Source organism: Chionomys nivalis, chromosome 11 (assembly GCF_950005125.1).
Source record: "Chionomys nivalis chromosome 11, mChiNiv1.1, whole genome shotgun sequence".
Taxonomy (NCBI): Eukaryota; Metazoa; Chordata; class Mammalia; order Rodentia; family Cricetidae; genus Chionomys; species Chionomys nivalis.
The window spans coordinates 13872337-13888395 of record NC_080096.1 but is presented as its reverse complement, the minus strand read 5'-3'; the positions used below and the strand labels follow the sequence as shown (position 1 = coordinate 13888395).

The following is a 16059-nucleotide window of genomic DNA, read 5'->3' as shown; positions in this document are numbered from 1 at the left end:
GGATAGAGAAACTTCCTCAGCCAGGAACTGAGCCCTTTTCTCAGCAGCCGGAGAGTTTCAAAATCAGCTGGATTTATTACAGTGTCAACCCATGGTATAAGGATTTTCCAGCTCTTAAGGCTGTCCAGCCAGATGACGAGGGAGGAAAAAAGGGGAATTGCTCAGGGCTTTGGGTATCCTATCTATGAATTCACTATTTGACCACGCCCACCTCTCCATCCCTGTGTCTCACCAACCCCCAACCCTGCAGAAGGAATGGCTATTTAAGGGCAGTTGAAGTTCAGGAAAAACAAGACAGGCCCTTGAAGAAGAAGCTGCCGCATCGTCCGAGAGGTAAATGCTCAGAAGCTCCAGCCTTGTGACTGCATTTGAGTGGTTGTCTAGGTGCATGTATGTGTGTGCTCATGGACATGCCTGTGCATGTGAACCACCATCATGTAAACATGTAAAAGACAGTATTTGTGTGCAAGTATGTTGAATGGGTTTGTGAAGGTGCTGAGCGAGAATTCAAGAGCGTGTGTGTGTACATGCAATCTACACGGGCTTAGAAAGCCTTGCAAAGAGAATGTGCAGTTTTAGTTCGGGACAAAAACTGTTGGGGATCAGATTCCATGGATGGAGTTCCGAAGCCTTCACCCCTAATGCAGGGAGGCAGGTTGAGTATCTAATGAGGAGAGGCATTGTCTTCAGCCTCCCAGTTTTGTGGAATGAATCCAGTCTCCCAGGAGGATTGAAGGAGGTGCTAGGGTGCTCCAGGTACTGTATCATATTCCAACAGAGCAGGGAAGGGACAAGGGGTGACATGCATGATACACTGTCTGAAGCCACCTTATGCTCTCTATGACTCAGCCCCCATGCAAGAGCATGTCTGTACTCCAGGGTTGCTAAGTCAGACAGCAGAGCAGGGGCTGGGGCAGAGGCCGAGACTCCTGGTAGGAAACGCCCAAGCCGGTCGTCCATACTTGTCGTTCACAGGCTGACAGCATGAAGGTCCTCCTGCTGCTAACAGCTGTGATCATGGCCTTTGGTAAGACTTGACTCTGAACTCAGCAGGGTGGGGGGTAATCTAAGGAGAGGGGCACCCCATCCTCCAGTGCTCCTTCCCATTCCCCAGCCCTCTCTCAGTGGGAATGGGAAGGAAGGTATTTGTGGGGAGAGAAGCAGTAGAGAGATGCCAATGCGGAGGAGGGGCACAGGGCTCACTGCCCTTCACCGGCCATTTCTCCATCTCTTTTCAGGCCCAATACAGATCCAAGGGAGCCTTAAAGAGTTTAGACAAATGATCTTACTTAAGACGGGAAAGAGAGCTGAGACCAGCTATGCCTTCTATGGTTGCCACTGTGGCGTGGGTGGCAGGGGATCCCCCAAGGATGCGACAGATCGGTGAGGACACCCTTATCTTCAGTTCACTCTGGCTGGGATGGGACTAGGACAGAACTGGTACCAGTTGCCTCAGGGTCCTGGTGGGGTCAGGACTAGAACAGACCTGGTATTTTTCCTCAGGGCCCTAGGGTACCCCCACCAGTAAAATAGTCAGTGTATTGGGAACTCTGTTTTAGACCCCTCCAATGTTTCTGAGTCACTGTTCAGGGTCAAAGATCAAGGGACGTGGGGAGGCACCAGGATTTCAGGGCTGTGAGAATATAGCCTCAACAGGACATGCCCCCCCACCTCCACCGACCAGGTGCTGTGTTGCTCACGACTGTTGCTATGACCGGCTGCAGAAACACGACTGCGGTACAAAATTTCTGACCTACAAGTTCTCCTACCGAGGGGGCAAAATTACCTGCTCTGGTAAGAAAAACCCTGAGATCCTGGCAAGATGCCCTCACGTGTTTATTGAGCAAATAAATGCTGGGCAGTGTGCTGGAATAGAAAGGGAATTTATCCCTGCTTAGAACCTCACAGAAGACTCCAGTGGGAAAGCAGAAACAGGCTTTGCACGGCCTGAGGCTTGCAGGGGGTCCTGCAAACAGTGGTACCTAAGCTGAGTCCTAAGAGAGTCAGTGAGGCTCACAGTGGGAGAGGAAGGTTGGACCACCCCTCAAAGAAGGCACAGCATGGCCAAAAAGTCAAAGAGGACCATAGGCCACTCTGTGCTGCCCAATGGTCACGTGAGGATGAGTCTGAGCAGTGAGACAAGAAGGGACAAGGACAAGCCGGGCCTTCCTAGCCATTGTCTTGAGGTTTGGGGACCACAGCAACAGGGACCTATTATTTAGCAAAACAGCAAGAGACACTTCTGCACAAAGAGGGCTCACCCTGGCTGGGGGATGGGCAGGAGGGAGGGGGGCCAGCAAGCCATGCTGCCTTCAAGGTGTGACACATGGAGTAAAGAGGCCTCTGTCAGATGGGAAAGAATTCTAGGGCAGTGTGGTGCCAACCTGGGCAACTGCTACAGCCTGGGGTCAGGCCTGTTCCTCAGCTCCGGCCTGGTGCCAACATCTGTGCTTATACCACAAGACACACTAGAGCTCCGAGAATGCCCTTGGCCACCGACGGCAGGTGGCTTTCCTCTCCAAGACTCTTTGAAGAGGGGGAATGAACACTTCCCAGAAGCCCCTGCTGACTTCCCCTTTAACACTTCATTCAGAATGAAGGGGCATATTACCTAAGACCAATCACAGCCAAGGAGAAGGAGTAGACCACACAGGTTTTCACCATTTCCATCCATCCTGAGGCCAGTGAGGCTGGGTTTCCTTACACAAGCAGGTCTGTTAACAAGAAGGTGGGGCCAGAGATGTAGCTCAGCTGGAGAGTGCCAGCCTAACATACACTAGGGCCTGGATACCATCCCTACCACTGTATAAATTGGGCATAATTTACCATGCCTGGAATCTCAGAGCCCAGGATGTAGAGGGGCAGGATCAGAAGTTCAAGGTTATCCTCAACAACATAGAGTTCAAGGCTAGCCTGAGCTACATTAAACCCTGTCCTTAAAAATAAAATCTAAACTAAACTAAACTAAAACCTAGATGATGTTGTCTAGGAAGCTAGGCAAACCGCTGGCAGTGCCAAGCTTGGCCGCTGTGCATCCCCATCACATGGGCTGTGTGTCCCCATCTGATGGGGGTCTGCCTTTTCCAGTGGCCCCAGTGCTTGCCTCAGAACAGGCCCGTCCCCACCAGCAGCGGTGTGATATTAACAACCGTCAGCTCAGTGTCTCTTGCCCTCTAATTTCAGCCAACCAGAACTCCTGTAGGAAACAGCTGTGCCAATGTGACAAAGTCGCAGCTGAATGTTTCCACCGGAACCGGAAAAGCTACAGTTTAAAGTATCAACTCTATCCCAACAAGTTTTGCAGTGGAAAGTCGCCAAAGTGCTGAGGGAGCCGCCTTGGTCAACATCTGGACACATTTTCTCCTCTAGCACCCCTTCCCAGGCCAACCAGTTCCCCCCAGTGATAAACACCCCTCTCCCACCCTAGAGGCAGGGTGAGGGCCCTTCTGTCACCACCCAGATGAGACACCAAAGCCTGGTGAGTTAGACTGATATTTCCCCGTCACTCATCTACCTTGGACTGGCAGATTGTCCGCCTCCAGCTTCCCCCTGGCACCCAACCTCCTGCCTCACAGTACCACGAAGGTTCCTAAAAATAAAGTACTTCACTAACCACCATGTGTGTTCTCTTAATATGAAATGAGACTGATATAAAGCATATATGTTAAGAGTATAGGTTTGGGGGCTGGGACGACAGCTCAGTCCATAAAGAACTTACCATGCTAGCTTGAGGACCTATGTTCAACCCCAGAACCCACACACATGAAGCACATACTTGTTCACAACATTAGAGTTGGGGAAACAAAGACAGGTGGGTCCTGTGGCTCCATGACCAGCCAGCCTACTTGAATCAGCAAGTTCCAGGCCAGTGAGAGACCCTGCCTCCAAAACCAAGGTAGATGGTGTCCTGAGGACCCAAACCTGAGCTTGTTCTACAGCTTCCACACATAAACGTGCACATATATGCATGCATGCATGAGCATGCACACACAGACACACACACACACACACACAGGCTTCAGGTTAGACTAGACAGGTCTAACCATAAATACCCCACCACCTTAAGTCCCGATTCTGTTATTCAAATGGAGCCCCTTTGTCAGAGCCTCCTGCTAGGGCTTGTTCGGGAATTAAGAGGGGACATAGATGTCAGTGTCCAACCATTACAGCTGTCATCCCTGTCAAAGGCTGAACTCCCTCTCCCCGCCCCCAGGCTAGAACTGTTTTTCCTGGCCTATGGGAAGATGCAGAAGCTGAAGCCGGCAGAATAAAATGAAGTTGCTTCTGTCAAGGCTCTGCCACTTTGAACTTAACGAAAACAGAGATTGTGGTGGATGGCATCATGTGCCCACAAGCCTGGCACAGACCTACTCCCGGAAGACTGCCAGAGCCATGGCGTGTGCACAGCTGCCCACCGAGCAAAAATAAACTCCTGTGCCTCCTGCACTTGTCAAACTGAGAAGCTTCGCACAGATCCTTAAAATGCCCGGACAGTTCCACACTTCTCTTTGCCTGGAATGGAACAATCAGAAACCAGTGAGGTCCCCAGTTCGGGGTGCATCTGTGGGAGCAGGGCCGACAAGTAAAGACTCTCAGTTGTCTGTCTCTGCTGTCCCTTCTGACAACTTTGAGTCTGCTAATTTTTTCACACATGAAGATAAAGACAAACTGCAATAAAAAAAATAAAACATGCCAACCCCCAGATGAGAGATTTTTTTCTTTTTATCCAATAGAAGATGAGATTTTTATCTCCTCCCACCATCGGCTAGTGATCCTGCAACTTACATCAACTCCTTGGCAACCCAGGCGCCTGAGGCACCCTCCTCAGAAATGAAAACTTGGGATTTGCGGCTTGAGATGATGAGCTTCATGAAGCTGTTCTACCTTTTCAAGTCACCCCGACGCTGGAGTCTGAGCCTTGTGCAACAGTCAGAGCTCTGGCACAAGAAATCCATTCCGCGTGTCATGCCCACACAAACACTGCCAATGACCTTCCAAAATTCATTCCCCAAAACGCTTCCTACCCAAACTGAGGAGTCAAGTAAACATCCAAGCAAAAGCAAAAAAGGGATTGAGCCGGGGAGGGGCATTGGCAGGCCAGCAAGATGGCTTTTAGTGAGTAAAAATGTTTATTAAACAAGTTTGCCAGCCCGTTTGATCTCTGGAACTGCTAAGGTAGAAGGGGAGAAAGTTGTCCTTTGACCCAAACATGATGTGTGTGCAGTGGCAGGCACCTGCGTGCTCATACTCACATACATCTCATATATGTGTACATGTGTGTGTATGATGTGTATATACATATATATATACAAATAATTTTTAAAATGCAATTTCATTATTATTATTACATTCAGGATGCTCTCTTGGCAGCGCGTCATCCTCTAGGGCTAGTTAACAAGTAAACTGAGTGAGTAACAGGAGAGCCAGAGCTATACAGAGAAACCCTGTCTCAGGGAGTCAAAGAAAGCCATCCCCACTGTGTCCCCTGGACAGAAGCTGGACTCAACCTGGCAGGAGAGCCTCTGGGCATGCCTGTGTATATTACCTTCATTCCGTTAACCGACATGGGAAGACGCATCTTCATTGTGGTTGGCGCTGTTCTCTATATCGGGGCCCGGAAAACAGTACGAGGGAGCGATCTTTGCTCTTTTCTTTTGACTCTGGATGCACCGGAACCAGTTGCCTCACGCTCCTGTGGCCTTGATGTCCCCACCACAATGAGCTTACCTTGATCTGTGAGCCAGAGTTCGTGCCTTCTCCCCTGAGTTGCTTCTGTCGAGGTTATCACAGGGAATGAAGTCAAGACAGCCACCGAGAGGCTAACTCACTGTGTCCCGTTACACTGGGGCTACCGGCATGCTCCCTCATGCCCAGCAAGCTGGCCTGGGTTTGTAATTACATTCTCTATAATTAGTGCTTATACTCATGGGCTTTCAGGCAGTTCCTTGCCCTTGCCTTGGGCAGCTGACATCTTCCCTTATCTGGCAGGACTGAACCAGATGTTCTGTGTGGCCCACTCAATGTCCTGTCTCCTGATGATGGTCACCCTGGGTAGGGGACAGAGATGTGATAGACCATCTTTCCCATCATCCCCTTTGCTGCCACCATAGACAGGTACTCTGTTCAGCACCTTGCTACCAAGCACCTGAATCGGCATCACTGACTGAGATCCTCATCCTGCCACCCCAGGGATAAGGATACAGGAAGAGGAAAGAATGAACTTGGAGGGCAGGAGAGAGCCTGCATTGCTCTCAGCATTTCTCAGCAGCAGTGGCTTGGGCCAGCTGTCACTGTGACAGAAAGGAAGATCTCCTAGACAGACACTTGTGCCCACCCTTCAATGAAGGTCTCAAGAAATGGGAATCTCCCTGGGAATCTCTGGAAGAATCTGACTCACACAGTTCTGAGAGCTCGCCAGACAACCTTACAGGGCTGACCGGAGCAGAGGGGGCAGTGGGTCAGTGATACGCAGGACCACGTCTTGACCAGGGATGCTGAGTTAGGCAAACCTCTGCACTCTCATGTCAAGACCCTGAAGATGGATTGGGCTTCACTGGATCCCTTTGCTCCTCTTCCCACCGTGGCTACATTGATTATATAATCCTCTGCTCTTTCACTGTTGCTTCTCTTTAATTGGCCTGCTGTGGTTGGGTGACTGAGCCTGGCTCATTAGGGCAGCCAGGGTCCAGCCTCTGACCCTAAGGGCTCTGGTGACATCATCACACCTCTGGAGCTTAGTCATCTCAGAACCAAAGAGCAAAACAGAAGAAAAGCACAGTCTAGAAAGTTCTCTGGCTAGGTGTGGTAACCTGAACCTGTAACTCCAGCACTTGGGAGGCTGGGGAGGAGCCTGAATCTGAGACCAGCCTAGGCTACATGATGAGAGAAAAGAAAAGAACGATTTCCTCCACCCCCACCCACGGTCTGACCCTGCTCATCCCCTGCTCCAGGACCCATGGCTCAGCTCCCCATAACTGCACCCTGCAGTCTAGGTTGTCCCCAGCTTCCTACAGAGCTTGGCTTAGGATCTTTTGTTATTTCCTCAGATCCAAGCTCCTCCCTCAGGCATGTCATTCTGCCAGACTGGTTTTGGCAAAGGAGCCAGGAGCCTCTGCTAATTTGTAGTCTTGGCACACACAAAAATGGGGGTGGGGTGTACAGTGCAGCATCGTGTGTATAATTTAAAAGCACACACAGAATTCCACAAACACTGAGTTCTTTTCGAGGAACCATACTTCTAAACAAACATAAAGAGTAGTCCCAATGGAGAATGGAAGACAAGAAAGGAAAACAGATGCAGGGTAACAAAACCATGCCTTCCAGCAGCCAGGGATAGTAGCATGCCATGAAGAGAGACCTCTGGCAGGGCAACTGGACCATTAGAAATGTGGTAGGTAGCTCAATAGGTAAAGATGCCTGCCGCCCAGCCTGGAACTGAGTTCGATCCCTGGGACTCACATACTAGGAGTGAGGCAGCCCCTGCAAACCAGCCTCCAGCTTCCACACATCTGCCAGGATTCAGAGATGCGCACACTCACATAAATAACGAATAAATAAATTCAATGATCGTTTTTAAAAGAAAAGGCAAACATTTATCCCCGGACTCGCTTGTGGAAAAAGGCTCTAGACATGTGGTCACACACAGGCACCCAAGCAAACACACAGTGGCACCTGGGATTGTTGGGAAGGTTGAAAGTCAAAACCAGAGCCATCTGGAATAAGGGCTGGTCTTTGAGGGTCCCCTCCCAAAGCAGCTCGCTGGGCCTCTGACAAGTTCATACCACCTAGCTAGAGGGAAACACTGATTTCTCTCTTCCGTTTCGTCCTTGAGCTCATTGGTAACAGAAGAGTCCATTTTATTTCACCCCTGTCCCTAGTCTTAGGACAAAGACAACCTGGTCACAGGTGAAATTGAGACAGGTTCATCCTAAGTGACACAGAGATGGCTGAGCACTTTCTCTAGAACTCCTAAGGAGACATGTGAGGCTGGAAGTACCTATGTGACAGACATGGATGCTGTACCCAACAGAGACCAACCTGGAGCCACTCAGACCCACTCCCGTCCCTCCACTCCACTCAGCATCCATGACACGTGCCACACCCAAGCTGTCCCACTGACTGGCACTGAGACACACTGATGAAATGTACAAATATGTTGGACTGTGTTTGTAGCTGGTCTGGGACACACATGGCCACAGGTTGGATGTACCTGTTACAGCTTGTGTGATCCCTCAGGATGCCAAGAAAAAGGTCCATGGTCCATGGGCAACACCAAGGCCCCAGGCCAGATCTTGTACAGGAATTGTTAAAAAGATAAACCTAGGCAATTAAAATCTAGCAAATTTGATTCATGCAGAGATCAGGCAGCTCAAGATTATGAGAGGTTTGTCACTGACAGGGACAATAGAAAAAGAATCTTATAAAATGTTTGAGAAGCTCAGAATTGAAAACGCATTCGTTAAGATGGAAAGCCACAGTGAGGGACTCGCTAAGCTTTAGCGTCTCTTTGGTATTTATTTGGGGCTTCTGTTTGGTTATGGAGTGTTAGGGGAAGAGACCTGCTTGTTCTTCCTGGCCACCCAGCTAGCTTAGCCCCCGAAATAACCACACAGAAACTGTATTCATTAAAACACTGCTTGGCCCATTAGCTCTAGTTTCTTATTGGCTAATTCTTACATCTTAATTTAATCCATTTATATTAATCTGTGTAGTGCCACATGACTGTGGCTTACCAGCAAGATTCTAACCAGCATCCATCTCAGGCAGAAGATCCATGGCTTCTCTCACTCTGCCCTTCTTCCCAGCATTCAGTTCTGTCTTCTCCTACGTAAGTTCTGCCCTATCAGGCCCAAAGCAGTTTCTTTATTCATTAACCAATGACAGCAACACATGAACAGAAGAACCTCCTACACCAATGGAGGATCTCAAAGTCCTGGCATTATCTCAGCTTCATGGCATCATAATTTCAAAAAACAAACAAGCAAAAACCTTTGGTACTGCTAATCAAATTCAGGCCTTAAGTGATATTATCAGCTCTAATTTAAATGCTTTAGCAGAGCTGGGGATGTGGCTCAGTGGGTAGAGCACTTGCCTGCCATGCACAAAGCCCTGGGTTGAAGATCCAACACTATATAAACTAGGCATGGTGGGGCATGTCTATAATCCCAGTACTTGGGACATAGAGGCAGCAGTTCAGAAGTTCAAGGTTCTCTTTGGCTACATAGTGAGTTGAAGCTAGCCTGGGCTGCATGAGACTCTGTCTCAATAAATATTATTTTGGCAGACTTAAGTCAAGAAATATCACAAGCTAGTTTGAAACAACGACTAGGTGGCATATTTATAAAGACAAAAGAAATAAAAGAAGAAAATATACTAATTCTACCGGAAGGTGACCCAATTTTCTTGTTTTTTCATCTTTTACAGACATGCTCTGCTGCTATCATTTCAAAACAGCTTGTTCTGATCAAAAACAGCTTTGCGGTAATCGCTGGGTGAAGCATATGAAGGGCAAAACACAAAGTAATAAGCAAGCGTTCAAAATAGACTTGCTTGGACAATTACAAAGGGAACCCAAACCAAGAGAGAGAAAGTGTGGTTATCAAATTGTCCATTTGAACACATCCTGCTCTTCGAGATGGAAAACCCCAAAGACTCCATGAAAAAGTTAAAAAAAAAAAAAAAAGTTTCAGGATGCAAAATTAAGACAGAAAACCTGGCAGTTTTGAAAGCCCCAGCAGGGACTTTGGTAGATACAGAGTGAAGGAAGCAAACATGTATGGTAGTGACAGACCCTAAAATCCCCAGGAATGGCTTTGCAGGAGCTCTCAAACGGAAACTCTGAAACATCGAAGCTTTGAAGAGATTATAGAGGACGAGGGGACAGGAGATGCCCTGTACTATTGAGGAGGAGGAGTAGCCCCATCCAAGTGCCCTTGCCACCCAAAGGGACCCGCTAGTCCAGTGTGCTTGCTGACAGGTGCCACCCAGGGGCCGAGGGCTGGTCCCATGGGCAAAGGGCTGGCTGGACAATTGTGAGGACCTGTGCCTGGGTTCCCAGTACCCACGCAAAGATCTAGGCCCACCTATAACCCCAACATCTAAGGGTGTGTGGAGGCAGAGATGAGAGGATCCTGGAGCCAGCCAATCTAGCCGAGTTGATGAAGTCCGGGTCCAGTGAGAGACCTGACTTAAAAAGGAAGAAGAGAATAATTGAGGAAGATACTCGATGTCACCTTCTGGCCTCTACAGGCACATGTGCACACATATGTACGAACACACAGAAGAACACACAAACACATACAAATACACATGCACACCACTAACAAAAACACAGTGCACAAGTAGACTAAACACATAAGTGAGCAGGCACAAACTAACCACCAGCATAAACACACAAATACACAGGTACACACAAATGCCAACACACATACACATGCACACACAAACATACCTAAATGCATACACACTCACCAGCACAAACACACAGGCATATAAAACATGCACATAGACATTTACACATATACAAGTACATACAACAAACTAACATGGACACACAAATGCAAGATCATACAAACACACAAAATATACATGCATAAGTACATGCACACCGAATGTACATCCAAACACATTGAAACCAACATTCAGATGGTAACAAAAACCACAAACACAGATGCATGCAAAACAAGCCCACACATGCACACAAGTTACGTACACATGAGTACATATACATACCAAGTACACACTAGCATACAACACACACAATGTGCATGCATGTATATGAACGCATACAAATGCATAGAGACACCAACTCACAGACACAGATGAACACACAAGCACAGATGCACAAACACACAGAAAACATATAAACACCCAGACACATACACACACAAAATGCATGTAGATAAAAATGCACACCCAAACAGAAGCCACAGAAACACACACAGACACACAAGCACAAATGTACAAGCTCAACAACTACATATTCTAGCACAGGTGTACACAAACACATGCACACACAAGCACACATACATACACAAACACATGCACACACGCAGAAATGCACACACAAACACTAATATCCAAGAGCCAAAGTCATCTCAAGCAGGAAGACTCACACAGGAGGCCTTACTCTACCTAATTAAATTGCATCAAATGCTGGAATAGGACACACTGCTGGTGTAAGACCAGACACACACATCAGCGAAACAAAACAGCCAGCCTACTGTGCAGGGCAGGGTGAGGGCTGTTTTTTGATTTTTGTTTTTCTTACAAAAAGGCTAAAAACCTGTATTGGACAGTCCAGTCTTTTCATTAAAGCTGCAGGGAAGGTTGGAAACTCAGTGTGTCAGGTCACGGGTGCCGCTGTCTCACAGATGGGCCTCCCAGACCTTCAGTCCCATCCCCTCCAGGACTTGCTGTGCAGAGATAACAGGCTCCCTGCAGTGCCTGGTGTAGCTCGGACCTCTTCCCCTCTACCCCCTCACTAGAGTAGATCCCCCCCCCCACTATCCTTGAGTCCAGATGCCTGACTGTGGGCACACTTATTAACCGAACCTGCTGCTTCCTGGCACGGGACCCTGAGACCCTGTCTCAGAATCCTTTACGAATGATGCCTTACTGTGTCCCTCTCTCCCTCCCTCTGTCTTCAGACCTAGCTACACCATACTCCTGCCTGCCTATGGCACTAATACCTAATAAAACTCTCTTGAAGGATGGTTCCTTTCTCTCTCACCCCCCCCCCATTTTTTTTTTTGTTTGTTTCTAAAAATCCCCCTCTGTAGTCCAGGCTGGCCTGGAACTTACTAGGTAGACAAGGTTGGTCATGATTCTCCTGCCTCTGCCTCCGGAGGGCTGGAACTACAGACATGAGCCACTATACCTGGATTCTATTTTCTTCAACAGACAGATTTAAATCAACCTGTGTGGTAGATGCTTGGTTTTGGACGGGTGTGGGGGTGCATGCTGTCAGTCTCAGCACCCAGGAAGCAGAGGCAGGTGGGAGAGAGCCTAGCTCAAAAAACAAGCAAACCAATAGCCGGAGTCAGTTTAATGGGAGACTCCTTTACAAACAAAAATGTATTTGCTAAATGAGTTATTTTAACTTTGAGGGATATGTGCTCTTCTGATTCCTTTACCATTTGCCACTTTCCAAAAGAGAAGACCTTTCCTGTCCTAAGAACTGGGAAGACATCAATGGCTGCAATCCTCAGACCTCAGCAGACAAGTGCTGTGGGCTGCAGTGAACACCCAGATTCGCGCGGGTCAAAGAAGATGCGTCTGCTTCCCGGAGCGTACCAGCCATCATCTGATCCAGCCCTTTCCTTTGCAAAACAAACCACTGCGTTGTGGTTTAAGCTTCCATGGCTAAGACAAATCTCTTCTCTTCCTCTCTGCGCAGGGGACTAATGACAATATTATATAAAGTGATAAGCTGTTTTTTATTTGTGCCATGTGTTTTAAAGTGGCAAAATGCAGCCTACGGGTTTGTTCTTGAGAAATGAATGATGTTTGGTCGCCCACAGCTTTGAACTATCCCTTCTGTCATTGGCTTGTGTATCTTTAAACAAAACAAAAACAAAAACAGGGATGGGGAGGTAAGAGAAAAGGAAATAGTCAAAAAAACGACCCTCTCACCCCTTAGTGCCTGGCCCAAGATTAAATGAGGTTGGCCTGTCCTATGCTGCCATCTACTGGACATGCCTGCATCTGGGGGTAAGGGAGTGTAAATTATCTTCCAGGTGCCCCTGGGACTCTCCAAGGATACAAACCATATCGTGTCTCCTTACAATAACGTTTAATGCCTGGAGTCTGGACTATGAAAGCAAAACCAAAGGGCTGAGAGATGTCTGAAACTAAAGGCTTGACTAGGCCTTTTCAGATGCTAACTAGAAAAAGGATCAAGTCCTAGGTCCTCAGATATCACATTCTCGACCTGTGGATCACAACCCTTTGGAGGTCAAATGGCTCTTTCACAGGGATCGCCTAAGACCATTGTAAATATCATAAGTTTACATCATGATTCATAACAGTAGCAAAATTAGGGTGATGAAGCAGCAACGAAATAATTTTATGGCTGGGGGTCACCGACCGCAACATGGGGAACTGTACTAAAGGGTCTCATTAGAAAGGTTGTGAACCACTGTGATGGAAATCTTTGCACCAGCAGAGAATTGTCCACTAGACCCATAGTCAAGGAAACTTTGGTACATTGGAAGCTAAGATGCTGTTTACAGGGTCGGGCAGCGGTGGCGTAAACCTTTAATCCCAGCACTCCGGGAGGCAGAGGCTGGTGGGTCTCTGTGAGTTCAAGGCCAGCCTGGTCTACGGAGTGAAATCCAGGACAGCCAGGGCCACACAGAGAAACCCTATCTGGAGGCAGGGGGGCGGGGGGGAGGGGACACCATAACGAACAAACAAAAATACACTGTTTACTATGTTACTATGTTATCCACAGGGCTACTGATAAGAGAGGCAGAAACCCTACTTGGAGGCAAAGTCCACTAATCCTAGCACCCAGGATGCTGCCCCTTGGGGTCTGGAATACAAAGTGAGCGCTCCTTTCAAAAGAGGAAATGAAGAGGGAAAAGGAGGGAGGGATAAAGAGGAAGGGAAAACTTTAGGATAGAAGTGTTGGATCAGGAGCTACAGCCTCACAGACCAAGCCATCCCCAGCAGCTGACAGGCGCACCCTCTGTGACCTTGCCATTACTAAACAGGTGCTAACGGTCACTTGTCAACCAGAGTCAGAGGCAGCCTGAGGACAAGCAGGTACTCAATGCTAACTTGTGGCGTGGGGCTCTCCTCTGCTCCCTGAACCCATAAGAAGTTCTTTGCTCTGTGGAACCAAACGCTAAAATTCCCACCATGCTGCCTGTAGTATTAAATAACTTCTAATAAGTCTGTTACCCACATGAGCAGTCTGGAGCCAGATGACTCAGTGAGCAAAGGGGCTGGGCCACTAAGCCTGACTCCTGACTTAGATCCCAGGGACCCACAGATGGGAGATGTGACTCCCATAAGTTGTCCTCTGGGCTCTATACTCACATGCACACACAGAATTAATTAATTTAAAATGCCCTTACCCTCTGAGCCATCTCGCTGGCCCTACGGGTTGTTTTAAACACTATTAAGGTTGCTTTTTACATAGACAACTTAGTCACCACTTTCTGTTTACAAGATTGGCGTTTTTCCATCCATGAGTTGCCTGGCTTTTATTCGCCTTCTTATAAGGAGTCTTTTAGAGGCAATATTTTCAACCCTGAGATATCTTTAGACGCTTTGGCATACGAATGAAAAGCACATCTCATTGTTTCTAAGGTGTGGGATTCCCTCCTCTACCTCCCAAAGTGAAGCCCTTGGATGAGTCTTCTGGTCCTTCTGGAATGTTCCATGTTGCACCTATATGAGAATGACTTAACCAGCTCCCTAACTGAATTCACTTGGTTTCAGATATATGCTTTCATCACCGATTTTAGGGTCAGATGGTAGGTGTGGGTTAGTGACGACTCAGGCTACACCTACAGTGGCTTCTTTCTCTCCCCACTGCTACAGGGAATGGCAGGCAGCCTATTGAGAGATTCCCTGGAACTCATAACCCTCTCTTCCCCAAAGGAAGCTTCCCAACCCATCTATTCACACCCCTAAGCAATCGAGAGGTAGAGGTGACACGTACAATGACCATACACTAACTGCAGGACAGTGTGGTGGACACACACTAACAACCTTGTGATGGACACACACTAACAACCATGTGATGTACGTGCACTAACCAAAGAACGAGTCTTGCCCCATCCCCTGTGCTCCCGTTTCCTCTCTCTTGCTGTGATACAACACTCTGACCTACAAGCAATTTAGAGGGAGGGAAGGATTTGCTTAGTTTACACCCTCGTGACTCCAATCCAATGTCTGAGGCAAACTGGGACAGGACTCTGGAGGAACACTGCTTGCTGGCTCACTTTCTGGCTCAAATGGGAGGCTTGTGCTTAGGTAGCGTTCTTATACAGCCCAGGACCATCTGCGTAGGGAATGGTGTCGCCCACACTGAGCCAGGCCCTCCTGCACCAATTAATAATCAAGACAATCCGCCACAGGCTAAATGTTCTTGTGATGTCTTTCCTCTCAGTGGCTAACTCCCCTACCCCCTGGCAACCTCTGGATTTTCAGCTTCCTGAGAATTTTGTTTTAATGTCAGTCAAAGTTAGGCATAACAGAAAGTAGGTCATTCGATTCCTTTTAGAATGCAAGACCTCAGACCTTCATTGCGCCTTCACTCTCACGGGGTTGCATAGTGTTCCTCACTGAGCCAAAACTTTTCTCGAGGATGATGGGTAACATGACCACCCACTCTAAGTCGGGGCTTAACCTAAGAATCTCCCCAGTGTGCTGAATCATCACAGCTTCAGCTGTCAGTTTGACACAAGCCTGGCATCACCTAAGAAGAGGGAAGCTCAGCCGACAAACTGCCTCCACGTAAGCACATCTGTAGGGTGTTTTCTTGATTCTCAGTTGACTGTGGGCCGTACCATCATTGGGCAGGTGGGCCTGGGCTGTACAGGAGAAGCAGCTGCACAAGCATGGGGAGCAAGCATGTAAGCAGCATCTCCCCACAGCCTCTGCTTCAAGCTCCTACCCTGACATCCCCTGATGGCGGACTGCCACCTGTGGGCATTGCTTTTGGTCGTGATGTTAGTCATAGCAACAGGGAACCAAACCAAGACACTCATCCTTGACTTCCAGCACTCAGGAGGCTTTATCTGTGTGGTTCTATAGGCTGTGGGGAGTGAGGAGGGTGAGTTAGAAAAGTGGGGAGGTGGCCACTAGGTGAAGGGAGGCAGATATCAGAACTGACCATTTGGGAAACTGGAGACGGTATTAACTAGAAACTGGCTGTGTTCTGAATCGGCGCAAACCCAACTTTAATTTTAAACGGTTGCCAGAGCAACACAAAAGTATAAGACTTTTCCAGAGGCTGCCAGAGCAAAGAATCACAAACTTGAGAGCTTAAGTAACATAAATAGATCCTATCTGGCAAACAGGAAAGCTGAATATGGAGTCTGAGAC

General features: G+C 48.1%; 2 protein-coding genes across 2 annotated transcripts in view; one reads left to right on the top strand and one right to left on the bottom strand.

Annotated features, from left to right (window-relative positions):
- Pla2g5 (phospholipase A2 group V) overlaps positions 1 to 4839 on the bottom strand; it is a 42883-nt gene extending 38044 nt beyond the window's left edge. Inside the window, exon 1 of the mRNA XM_057784671.1 lies at positions 4786 to 4839. The gene's annotated coding sequence lies outside the window, so the exon portion shown is untranslated. The remainder of the gene's footprint in view (positions 1 to 4785) is intronic.
- Pla2g2a (phospholipase A2 group IIA) lies at positions 284 to 3497 on the top strand. The gene is made up of 5 exons (XM_057784670.1): positions 284 to 333; positions 976 to 1027; positions 1239 to 1383; positions 1685 to 1794; positions 3184 to 3497. Exons 2-5 carry the CDS (start codon positions 985 to 987, stop codon positions 3324 to 3326), a joined length of 441 nt encoding a protein of 146 aa, XP_057640653.1. The 5' UTR covers positions 284 to 333; positions 976 to 984; the 3' UTR covers positions 3327 to 3497.
- Positions 4840 to 16059: the final 11220 nt, after the last annotated feature.